At 36.6% G+C, this 12,671-nt stretch overlaps 1 protein-coding gene across 1 annotated transcript in view; it reads left to right on the top strand.

The window, feature by feature from the left end:
• ABCA13 (ATP binding cassette subfamily A member 13) overlaps positions 1-12,671 on the top strand; it is a 474,630-nt gene that overhangs the window by 22,215 nt on the left and 439,744 nt on the right. Inside the window, 1 exon segment of the mRNA XM_044676455.1 lies at positions 8,460-8,614. Coding sequence (XP_044532390.1) covers positions 8,460-8,614 — 155 coding nt within the window.

Raw genomic sequence — 12,671 nt, 5'->3', positions numbered from 1 at the left:
CTCTTCTCTTCTCTTCTCTTCTCTTCTCTTCTCTTCTCTTCTCTTCTCTTCTCTTCTCTTCTCTTCTCTTCTCTTCTCTTCTCTTCTCTTCTCTTCTCTTCTCTTCTCTTCTCTTCTCTTCTCTTCTCTTCTCTTCTCTTCTCTTCTCTTCTCTTCTCTTCTCTTCTCTTCTCTTCTCTTCTCTTCTCTTCTCTTCTCTTCTCTTCTCTTCTCTTCTCTTCTCTTCTCTTCTCTTCTCTTCTCTTCTCTTCTCTTCTCTTCTCTTCTCTTCTCTTCTCTTCTCTTCTCTTCTCTTCTCTTCTCTTCTCTTCTCTTCTCTTCTCTTCTCTTCTCTTCTCTTCTCTTCTCTTCTCTTCTCTTCTCTTCTCTTCTCTTCTCTTCTCTTCTCTTCTCTTCTCTTCTCTTCTCTTCTCTCTCTCTCCCAGTCTGTGGAATACCTGTTAGAACAGGCTTCCATATAAAGATGGCTAAGTCTAGAACCACACCACCCATGAATCATGAAAATGGCACAGAAATGGCACCAAGAAACTCAAGTCACAGAGATACAAGTCTCTGAAAGGGACTGACCCCAAGTTTCTGAGAAACTCGCGCTTTGCCAAGAAACACAACAAGAAGGGACTGAAGAAGATGCAGGCCAACAACGCCAAAGCAATCAAGACCAGAGCAGAGGCCACCAAGGACTCCAAGGTCAAGCTCCTCAGGCCCAAGACCTCCAAGGCCAATGCCCAGTGTGCTGGCCATAAGATGACCACCAAGTGTCCAGGCCCGAGGGTTGGCATCAAAGGTCCAGGCTCCAAGATCACAAATCCAAGGTTGCCAGAACCACTGACCCCAAGGCCACCAAGTCTGACCTCAAGGCCACCAAATCTGGCTCCAAAGTCACTAAATCTGAAACCAAGTATGACACAAGACCACCAAGTCTGATTCTAAGATTTCAGAGCCCAGCGACACTAAGGCTACTAAGCCTGCTGCCAAACCAAAAGATGCTGGGGCTAAAGTTTCTAGTCCCAAGCCTTCAAAGTAGATGCTTCAGGACAGAAGGACTTGTTTAAACTCTAAACCACCACTTTTTCTCAGCCAGGGTATGATTATTCACTATTTTGTACAAATAAAGGAAATGGTGAGTCATAAAATTTAAAAAAATATTATTAGGTTGCAGAGAAGGTATGACTTCCATTGGCAAAAGAAGTCAGGAATTCCTTATATTGGTAAAACCAGATATCCAGTCTTTATCCCTAATCCTCTTTTTTTTTTTTTTTTGGGCTTATAGAGTTAACCTTTCAAAAAAACTCTGTTTTAGGTAGTATAAATATTACCACTTCTGGTTGACATGAAATTGTTCAGAGGTGATAAATGACTTTAAAAAGTCTTCTTCATATGCTTTGTTTTTACATTATACTTACATTACATTTGCAGATTACTCTTACTTTATGAGAAACCTCATAACAAAGTCACATAATTAAGTAAAACTAATAATATAGTGACTTCATCTGAAAGTTCAGGTAACATTTCACATCTGTAATGCCCTCTCCATATTTCTATTACATAAATCTATTTATGTAATAGATTTAATAAATGAACATAAATCTATTATCTCTTCCTTTCACCCTTCACTCCACTGGAGAAAAAAAGAAAAAAGAAAAGTAAGCTTCTTTTCTTTTTTCTTTTTTTTTTTAAACCTTTACCTTCCGTCTTGGAGTCAATTCTGTGTATTGGCTCTAGGACAGAAGAGTGGTAAGGGCTAGGCAATGGGGGTCAAGTGACTTGCCCAGAGTCACACAGCTGGGAAGTGTCTGAGGCTAGATTTGAACCTAGGACCTCCCGTCTCTAGGCCTGGCTCTCAATCCACTGAGCTACCCAGCTGCCCCCTGAAAAGTAAGTTTCTTATAACAAATATGCATTATTGAAAAAAAGTAAATTCTCTTAATGGTTGCATACAAAACTATATATTTTATTTTGTAACCTAAATCTGTTACTTCTCTGATGGATAACAGTTTCATCAAAGATTTTTCTTTTAAAGTTATTTTTTTACAGTATTGTATAAATTATTTTCCTGGTTCTGTGTATTTTGGTCTTCTTCAGTTTTTAAAAGTTCTTAAAATCGTTCATTTAAAAATGCTACTGATGATATATTGTTCTAGTTCTGCTTACTATACTGTATTTTGCATCAGTTCCTATAAGTCTTTGTATTTTTTTGAAATACTTATTTCCCTACTTATCATAGTTCAAAAGTATTTCATCACATTCTTTCATCATAACTTAGCTTTTCCCTAATTGTTGCATTTCCTTTGAATTTCCAGGATTTTTTTTAACTCCATTAAAAGAAGAGCAATAAATATTTTTTATTTGTTGAGGAATTCTTTTGTTTCCTTGGGAGTGAGGGTCTGATGAGTCTGGATAGAACTGAAAATAAAATGATTTATTAGCATTTTAACAAATCTACTTTCACTAATAGCAAATCTGATTTCTATCATATGTTACAATCTTTGGTTGTCAGAACACACAGCCAATCAGCACTTTTGGACAACTTAGGATAGATAAGCCAAGTATTTCCCAAGAGAGAAAAGAGTAGAGAAGGTGGGAGATCAGTCAAGAGAAAGAAAGGGATGTTTTTGGAATTTAATTGGAAGGATTTATTGTCAGAATAAGAAACTATCTCCTGTTCAAGGGCAGGAGACAAGGGAAAGAGACCAAACACTATTCCAACTTAAAAAAAGCAGTCCTTTTGGACACTATAGGGTTTCTTATCCAGTGACAGCAAATAGTTGTTAAAATGGTGGATGAGACTATCCATTTTATCAGATCTTTTTTCTAATATTAGCCGGGATTGCCTTATTGTAAATCCACCAAAATATAGAGATATGATGTGATTTCTATTCTCCACCTTCCCAAACATTTACATAAAAGACCTTTTCCTTTTCCTTTGATCTCTTTTGGGCATAGGTCTAGGACTGCTACTATAGCTGAGACAAAGGGCAGATCTTTGAGTAATTTTTAGTATATGATTTCAAATTGTTTTCCAGAATGGTTGTACCCATAAATATACCTGTTTTCCCACAGTCCCTCCAACATTTATCATTTTCTTTTTTTGTCATCTTTTCTATTCTGAGAGGTTTAAGGTAGAATCTCAGAAACGCTATAATTTTTAATGCTCTATTATTATAGATCTGGGGCATTTTTCATATTGTAATTGGTAACCTGCATTTTTCCTCTGAGACTTGCTTGTTCATATCCTTTGACCATTTATTGATTGGAAAATGAATGTTTTTCTTACAAATTTGAATCTCATCCTTAGATATTTTGGAAATAATGAGAGAAACATCACAAAAACTTCCCCCTAATTTATAGTTTTTCTCTTAGTTTTATCAGATTTCTTTATGGAGAATCTTTTTTATTTTTCTGTAACCAGAATTATTCACTTTACCTTCTGTGATCCTCTCTATTACTTGTTTGGTCTTGAGCTTTTGTCTTATCCATAGATAATTTTTCCACGTTTCTTTAATTTTTTATGGTATGATCTTTCATATTTAGGTCAAATCAAGTAACAGAGCTATCAGAGCTGGATCCAAACCAAAAATTTCTAATTATATGACTCAAAGTTTTGTCAGAATTTGGATTTAGATATTCTTTTTTTTTTTTAACATTTATTAATATACATTTTTAACATGGTTACCTGATTCATACTCCTCTTATCCCCTTCACCCCCCTCCCCGCACTCCCCCCACCCATGGCCGATGCACATTTCCACTAGTTTTGTCATGTGTCCTTGATCAAGACCAATTTCCAAATTGTTGGTAGTTGCATTGTGGATTTAGATATTCTGAGATCACTGCTCTCATGAAATCAGTGCTATCACAGTCAAACATCACATCAGGAAAATTAAAGTGGTATTTAGACAAACTAGTCAAACCTGAAAAAATGTTTCTACACTCATTGCTATAATTATTATTTGTGCTAGGGCATTATAGGGAGGCAAATGAGCCCTTAGAGACCTCAGGATTCAATGTGAATGAAAATTTAGACTAGAAAAGTGCTCATTATAACTTTATCAAAAACATCTAAATATATAGGACCATTAGTGATTAAGGATACATGATGAAAGCTGGATGTTGTGGTAATAGGATGTGGCTCTCTTTGTCTCTTTTTGTCCTTCACCGAGGCAAAATCCAGCAGTTCATTTGAATGTTGAGGGTCTCATCAGGCTGGAAAAGCTATGACCTCTTTGTAGATACTGCTTAAATGTTAGTTGCCACAACAGCTCAGGGGCCCTTTGGACAAAAATGTGGTCTACATTGCTCTGGCTTTTAGCCCTTCTCTGTTTTTATAAATTTGTTTCTTATTGCTTCCACAGAAGTACATTGTTTTCCATAGAGTTAAGTTTCTACTACTTTGGAATATCTCCTTTCTCTGATTCTATGTAAACAAGTGGGACTTAGAGGAAGAAGCAATAGGACCTGGCCAAAGATTATTATAGGAGAGAATTGTAGGGTAGTATCAGGTGTACTGGATTTGGTGTCATCTGTTCTGTTTTTAATCTAGGCTTTGCTCAATTCAGTTCAGGTCCATTAAATTTACACGTGTAAAGAATTGTGCTGGATGTTAAGGATACAAAGACCAAAAATTAAACAGTTCCTTATTTTTTCAAAGAACACAGATATGTACACAGATAATTGGAGAAGTAATTGGACAAGGGAGAGAATATTGAAATTAGGGGAATCAAGAAAGTCCTAATGTTGAAGGTGGCATTTGAGATGACCTTTGGAGGAAACTAAAAATACAGATACAGAGTGAGAAGGGAGAACATTCTAGGCAAGCAGAATACACTTGGGCAAATCAATTAATTTTATGATTCTTAAGTTCTTCATTTATAATATGAAGTACTGGACTAGATGATATCAAAGGTCTCCTTAAGTGCCAAATACTAGTGACAATACATTCTGATCAGATTTTTAACTCATAATTTCAGTTCCTGTGGTCAATTCAGTTGAGTTGGAATATGCTTTTGGGAGTGGGGAAGGAGAGAGGAAAAATTTCTAAGGCATGACCATTTTGTGTGTAGTCAAGGCAGGCAAGAGATAGAGGTCATGGAAGGTAGATAAAACTGATTAAATAGGAGATGGGAATATTCAAACAGGGTAGGATTTGGAATATAGACAAATTTTTGAATCAAATTCTGAACTTAATGGAGGAAAGAGTGACAGAAAGGTCCATAGATGATAGCAATAAAGAAGGAATGGGCTGTAAAGAAGTAATTATTGAGTAATGGGAAGAGAGTTCCAGGTCTGCAAGTACCAACTGGTCTCAATGAGTATGCCCTTTTTTTAGAGGACATGAGAGAAGAGGCAACTACTGGACCTACAGAGTGTGCAAAGGAATATGGTCTCTTCAAGAGAAATTTAGTTTTCTAGATGATGAAAGGAATGTGAGGGACTGGATCCAGGTTGAAAGGGAATTTGTTAATAATAGAAAATAGTTCCAGAGGGCACAATGAAAAGGAAAGGAAGAGGAAAATGGGAGGGGAGGGTTTGGACTGACTCTAATGGGAGAGGACTCTAGGCAGCACCTATTGCTTTCTCTGATGCTTCTTATCATCTATGGCAGCATTGGCAAAGTATTGGCACATGTGCCCAGCTGGCACTCAGGGAGCTGTTCCATTCCCCTTCTTCCCAGTGCCCAAGGACCTTTTTTTTGCATGTCTCACCCCTCTGTTTAGCTGCTTAAAGCAAGCACTTCCTCCCTCTGTTCCCTCTAGTCATGAGGGAGGTGGGGTCCACAGACAGCTGAAATTTGCCCTTTGGACACTTTTGCCAATGTTGTTCTACTGTGTGGCTCAATAGACTAGATGGCATGTAAAGATCAGTTTTCCCTGGACAAGGACCTTGGGGGATTGGCAGCCCTTGGGGACGGCCAAGAGGTCTTTTTGGAAAGAAGGAAATATCCTCCCTTTTTTGTATTATTTCTCATTTTAGTTCTGGCCTCATTCTTGTTTCTATCTGTTTTTGTCACCAATGGATAGATAAGAACTTTGTTTTCAGTTCTTTTCTACGACAAGAAGGATTGCTATAAATATTTAGATATATATTGGAACTTTGTTTCTTTCTTTGACTTTTTGGGGGCATGTGCCCAGTCTGGGATTTCTGGGTCAAAGAATGAGGAGTTTAGTCTATTTCCCTTCATTTTTTTCAACTTAGTATATAACTCTACAGCTTCCTGATTCCAATATAAAACCCCCAATTCCAAGTGACATCTGTTAGCAAATGCTGGCCTGGAGGGGAGAAACATTAGCAGGGGAGCTCATTATTTAGGAGAAGAAAAACAACAATTGACATCCAAGGCCTTTGATGACTAAAATTCTATTTTTTTTTTGGAGAAGCTATTTAGGCACAATCCCCAAGATATTTTTCCTTTGCTTTCTTTTTTTTTTTTTTGTTTTTAAATAAAGGATTCTCAAAGTTGTTTGTGTAGAAGGGGAGGGCTTGTAAGATAGAGTGGGACAGCCAGGAAGAGTTCCTTAAACTCTTAATAGCATGACCAAGATGTTAACAATATTTTAGAGATTGTGAGCAGTTCTAAATGGAAATAAAGTCCAGATATTGAGTGCATCTCTCACACTCCTGCCAAATTGGTTATCTTATAGTTGTCAATTTCTATAACCTCCAAAAAGGCAGGAGGGAATGCTGGGGAAGATCTCTTTTGGAAAAGCTGCTCTTTTCTGGGGGCTGAGCCTTTAGGAAGGGAGTGAATATTTAATTTGTGGAGAGACTATTTCTTTGAGTAAATCATAGATCATTGCTGTATTAATGTACATATATAACTGTGCCACAGGCTGATCTTTCCCTCTGTATAAGTGGAAGTTTTATATCTTTTAGACTTCATCTCCCAAAACTCTCCCCTGGTCCCAAGGTTCCTTTTTTCCCTGTTTGTTTACTTACATCCTTTACGTTATTGTATTAAAGTTTTGGGTATCTTCTCTCTCTATCTCGCTCTTCCACGGGAGTGGGGTTTGGTGAGTGCTCCTTGTTTTTTCTAGCTCTCTAGTTAAATATTAATAAATCTTTATAAATATTATGCTTTGGAGATATTGAATATTAATTTTAAAAATCGACACCTCCTAAATCTTGTTACATCAGTTTTTATGTAACAAATGTAGACACCTCAAGGACAGAAATTGTGCCTTTTCTACATTTTTGTATATTCATGATTTGCCCTTGGAATGGTAGGCAACTGCCAGAATGCTATACTGGAACCCTTCTAACAAGAGTTCTACAGGGCACAGGATAAGCAGGTATCCATATATTTTGATTTGTATCATTGGGAGGGAATTTTTAAAATTATTGCATTCATAGATCCATTAAAGTATGTAATTATATTCAAGACAGCATGGAAAGGCATTTCCTCAGTGGACTAAAGACCACACTTGGACTCAAGAGAACTTGAGTTCAAATCCCTCCTCTGACAAATACTATCAACACAACAATTCTTGAACATGGTAGGCACTTACTAAAATACTTATTGGTCGAATATCACTTTGTAAGCCATTTAACCTCTCTGTGTCTGAGGCTATCATCTAAGGTCTGGCAGAAGGAGTTTATTTGCTAGAAGATCCTCATACTGATGAATTCACTCATGTAGAATGTGAAAAAGAAAGCAAACAGAGCAAATCATAATGCCTTAATACATACTCTAATTAACTGGTATAAATATGGATGTTTTCCCTAAAGGAAGAGATCATAACCCATACAATACCTGTTTACACTTTAAAACTCTTGTCCGTAGACATCAGTCAATTAGTCAGCTAGCATTTATTAAGCAATTAATATGTGTCAGATAAGTGGGAATACAAATTCAAGTAGAAATAAAGACAATCCTTTCCTAAAGGGACATATTCTGATGGAGAAAGAAAACTCATTAAATGAATCTGGACCACAAATATACATGTGGGAGTGTGTGTGGTGGGAGACAAAGGTGTTGGTCAAAGGGCATGGTAGAGAAAGACCAGGGTTTAGCCTGGAGAGTAATGATAGATGCATGATGACCTGTCTAGGTCTTTTCCTTAAGTGGAGGTTCTAGGTTCTAGGAGGTTCTAGGAGGAGTATAGCCCATCTAATTAGAGGGAGAGGATACAGGGATGGAAGACACTTCTAATGTGTGAATTCCAGGACTGGAATAAGGCTTTGTGATGAAGAGCCCGACCATGGTAGAGAAATACCATCGTGTAACCTGGGGAGGAATGAGACATGGCAAAACCTTCATGATCTCCTTAAATGGAGGCACTTGGAGGAGCCACCCAATGAGAGGGGGAGAGGCTGAAAGGATACAGGGAAGGCTAGAAGACAGGCTGGGCTATAATTATGCTTAATAAATGTTTATCAGTTGGGTTAAATCAGAATAGGAGATTCATTTTGGTACTTCACAGTTTTGCTTTTGTGATGAGTTCTTTTTCTGACATTTGTTTGAAGCATGTCTGGGTCCTCAAATTCTCAAGACCACCAAGGAATGGGGAAGGATTTGGACTTTTTGGAAGACATTCAGGAGCTTGCCCGAGGCATTTCAGAAACAATGGAGAAGGCAATTGCTTTACAGAAACTTTGGATGGAAGGTTCCAAGTCATCAGGTGAGTGGTCCTGGAGTTAATTTGAAATAAACTTTGTTTAATGGATCCTTAATTATATCCTATTGCTCAGAAGCTATGGGGGAGCAATGGGGCCACAGAAAGTAGATAAAGTTAGTATCAAGGTTAACTACCTCATGAATATCCATGATGAGACTCCTAGGGATGGCCTAAAAATACATTCCCTTAGACAAGTTGTAAAGTTTCTTGAACATTTACTCTTTGCTCCTTACTTCATAGATTTGGAGAGGCCCTAATCCTTCCCAAAAGCTTTAACTCAAAAGTGTTAAAGTTAAGTCAAATATTGACCTAGAATCTTTGAGGTATTCCGATGTAATCATAGGATTTAAAGCTGAAAAGGCCATTGAAGATCCCCTACCCTATTATCTTTCTTTTATAGATTTAAGAGTCTGAGGCCAACAAGGCCATCTTGTTCAAGGAACAAACTGAGATGTAGGAAAAACTCTCATCAACTTAGAGGCTATCTTTAGTTAGGCTAGTTGGAGGTTATCATTATAGATGGGGGTTTTCCAATCAACCAAGGAAAACCATCTTCAATATGTTGATTTCTTCCTCAATATTTCTCTGTACGTCCCCCTTTTGTACACAGCCGTAACCCTATTTTGGGCTCTTATAACCTCTGGAATAGACTTCTGCAATAGCTTTCTAATTGGTTTCCTTGTCTCAAGTCTTTCCCCATTCAATTTGCCCTCCACTCACCTACCAAAGTGATTTTTTAAAATTGTAGGACTAACCATATCACTTCCCTGTCCAAGAAATAATAGCTCGTGATGGCCTCCAGGATCAAATGTTAATTCCATTGATTGAGCTTTAAAATTCTTTACAATCTGGAGTCTGCTTTGTGGGCCAGGACATCAGTGAAATATTGGGGCAACTTAAGTTAATTTCCATATTCCTACACCATCAGCCAGCATTGTTTTGAGCCAAGAGTAGATCTAATTGTAAGCTTCTTGAGGACAAGGACTGTGTTTTCTTCATTTTTTTTCTTACTATAGTGCTTGACACACAGTGTAGACTCAATAAACTTTTATTATCTGATAGATTGATTTTTGCTCTGTTGGGAAGTTTCTCAGCCCAGAGATCCTAAGATCCTCCTGAAGGGTAATTCCTTCCACCTACATCCGTTTAGATAGAAGTCAATAAATCAGGAGCCGAGGCTAGATGGCTAGCAACTCCTTAGAACAAATGGAGAATCAGACATATATATATATATATATATATATATATATATATATATATATATATAGGGTTATCCACAGGAGGCGAAAGGAGCCTATGGATTGATGCATTTGCCCACTCAATTTTCTTATTTGGGATGTTGAGTAATAGGGACAAGATATTAGATGACTTAGGGAAAGAATGTCTTAACCTTAGGATCAGTTAGGTGGCACAGTGGATAGGATGATTGGCTTGAAGTCAGGAAGACATCTTCCTGAATTAAAATCTGACTTCAGACAAGAACTAGCTGTGTGATCCTGGGCAAGTCACTTAACCCCAATTACTTAAATTTTCTCATCTATAAAAAGAACTGGAGCCATGCCATGCCCCCATGCCAAAAAAACTCCAAATGAGGTTGCTAAGAGGCAGACACAGCTGAAATGATTGAACAACAAAATTCTTAGCCTTGGGCTGTAACTTGTTAACCTTGGTGTTGCCCAACATCAAGTTTGATGGGGTTCACGTGTTTTCCTAAAGTTCATTTCAGCAGCCTATCTTGGTGGGAGGAGGTGTCTCCAGTAAATCTTATCAGAATGCCTAAGTAGGAACTGAGGTTTAAGTTAATAATGGCTCTCTTTGGGAAGGAATCAAAATTGAATACAGATTGAAAGTCTTGTTTCTGTTTACACAACCCAACAAGCTATATTTCTTTACCCTCTAAGGCTACCATTTTGGGGGGAGATGTTATATATATATATATATATATATATATATATATATATATATATATATAAAATGAGAAAGGGGGAAGTTGGGTGCTCAGTGGATGGAGAGCCAGGCCTAGAGATAGTAGTTTTTGGATTCAGATCTGGCCTCAAACACTTCTTAGCTGTGGGACCCTGGACAAGTCACTTAATCACGGTTTCCCAGTTTTTATTGCCCTTTTGCCTTGGAACCAATGCACAGTATTAATTCTAAGACAGAAGGTAAGGGTTTAAAAAATAAAATGAGAAAAAATTTCTTGCCCTGGTGATGGTGAGCAAAAAACCATGTAAACATATATTTATTATTATTATTAATTATCATCATCATCATCATCATCATTTTGAGGAAGAAGGAAAGGGAAACTTAGGCAATCAGGAAAGGCTCTCTATGGAAGACAGTACAGAAGCTGAGTCTTACTGGCCCCTGGATTCTAAAGGGAGAATAAATATTCTTGGCTATTTAGATTTCTACTCCAGTTCAAGCTCATGTCCATCTGTGTGACCTCAAGAAAGTCACAACTTCTCTCAGTCTCCATTTTTTCATGTATAAAATAGGCATAACATTTTCTCTATTATCTCAGAGAGTTGTAACAAAAGGATGAGTTTAAAATAATATTAAATAAGTATGAATTTATTATTATCAGAACTATTATGTCTGAGTTTTGAGATCATAAATGCACAAAATCCTAAAATTCTACAGCTGGAAGAGATAAAGTAATGGAGGCCTAGGAAGATTAAGTGATTTGTCCAAAGTCACACAGCTGACAAGTGGCCCACATGAACTTTTAAACCCTTAGCTTAATCAATACCAGGTTTCCCTGCTTTCACCATTCCATCAGAATCCCAAACTAATGATCATTTTATATAGAAATGCAATTTTCAGAAAATATTTGTAAGAAAACTATGTCTTGAAGGAAAAAGAAGAAAGAACTACTTGCCAAAAAAGACATTATGTGTTATTGATGGAAAAGGAAATAGTCTATCAATAACTGAGTTCTCAGGACAGCCTAATATTTCCATGAGGTCCATCTAATAATGTCTCAAAGTATATGGAAGAAAATCTGTAATAATTTAATTTCCTATGTAATGGATTTACTGTATTAGACCCCATTAAGGGTCATTCTCTTTTTATAAAGTTTACTTCCCAATTTTATGTTAAATTGCTACTTAAAAGATAAAAACTAAAATTTTCTATGATAAAATTCCCATTTCTGTCCCACTTTATACTGTTAACCCACACAACTTCCAGTTGGGCATATAGGATTTAAAGCTAATCAAGAATGGAAAGTAATTTCTTCCTCTTCATTACACTTACTGTTCTCTCTCCCTAATCATTTTTTCCCTGAATCCTTCCCCCCTTCAAATCTACCATTCCTCATAAAATAATCTGTGACATTCTCCAGAAATTTTTGGATGATTTTTCTACTGAGCCATCATGGGAACATAGAAAGAGTGCTTGAATTGGAGCTGTAAGAACTGGGCTTAAATTCTCACTGCTATTTATCACCTGTTGGATCTTGGGCAAATTATTTACCTTTGCTAACATTTTTTTATCTATGAAAAGAAAGATGGGTTTTTGGCTTATGAGGTCTCTTTTAGTTCCAAATCTATAATCCTCAGTGTTTTTTTTTAACACTTTTATAGTCACATTGTTATTAACTTTAAAAAGGTGACATTCTCATTAAAAAAATTATCAATGATTTTTGTCCTTATACCTCAGTCATTTCTGGAAACTGTTCTCTCTTCCCCTCCAAATGGGCTCCCCCTTGTAATGCATAAAAATAGCTAAGCAAAAATATACATATAGTGATTGCATATGCAACTCTCTGTGCTAACAGTCCTCTTTCCACTCTACTGTGAGGAGGGAGGTATATTTCATTAACTGTTTCTTATAACCATCAGTTTTAGTGGCTTTAGAAATACAAAGAATTAGAATCCCTTTTAGTGGTCTTTTCATTTAAATTGTTATAGTCATTTGTATGTATTATACTTTGTGATTCTGTTTATTGCATTCAATTTAAGTTCATATAAGTCTTATATTTCTCTGAATTCTTCATATACATCCTTTTTTTGTGAACAATAAACTTTAATTTTTTTCATATTATTTTATATATACA

This window comes from Gracilinanus agilis, chromosome 1 (assembly GCF_016433145.1).
Source record: "Gracilinanus agilis isolate LMUSP501 chromosome 1, AgileGrace, whole genome shotgun sequence".
NCBI classification, from domain to species: domain Eukaryota; kingdom Metazoa; phylum Chordata; class Mammalia; order Didelphimorphia; family Didelphidae; genus Gracilinanus; species Gracilinanus agilis.
The sequence above is the reverse complement of the archived record's forward strand: the minus strand, read 5'-3'. Positions and strand labels throughout refer to the sequence as shown.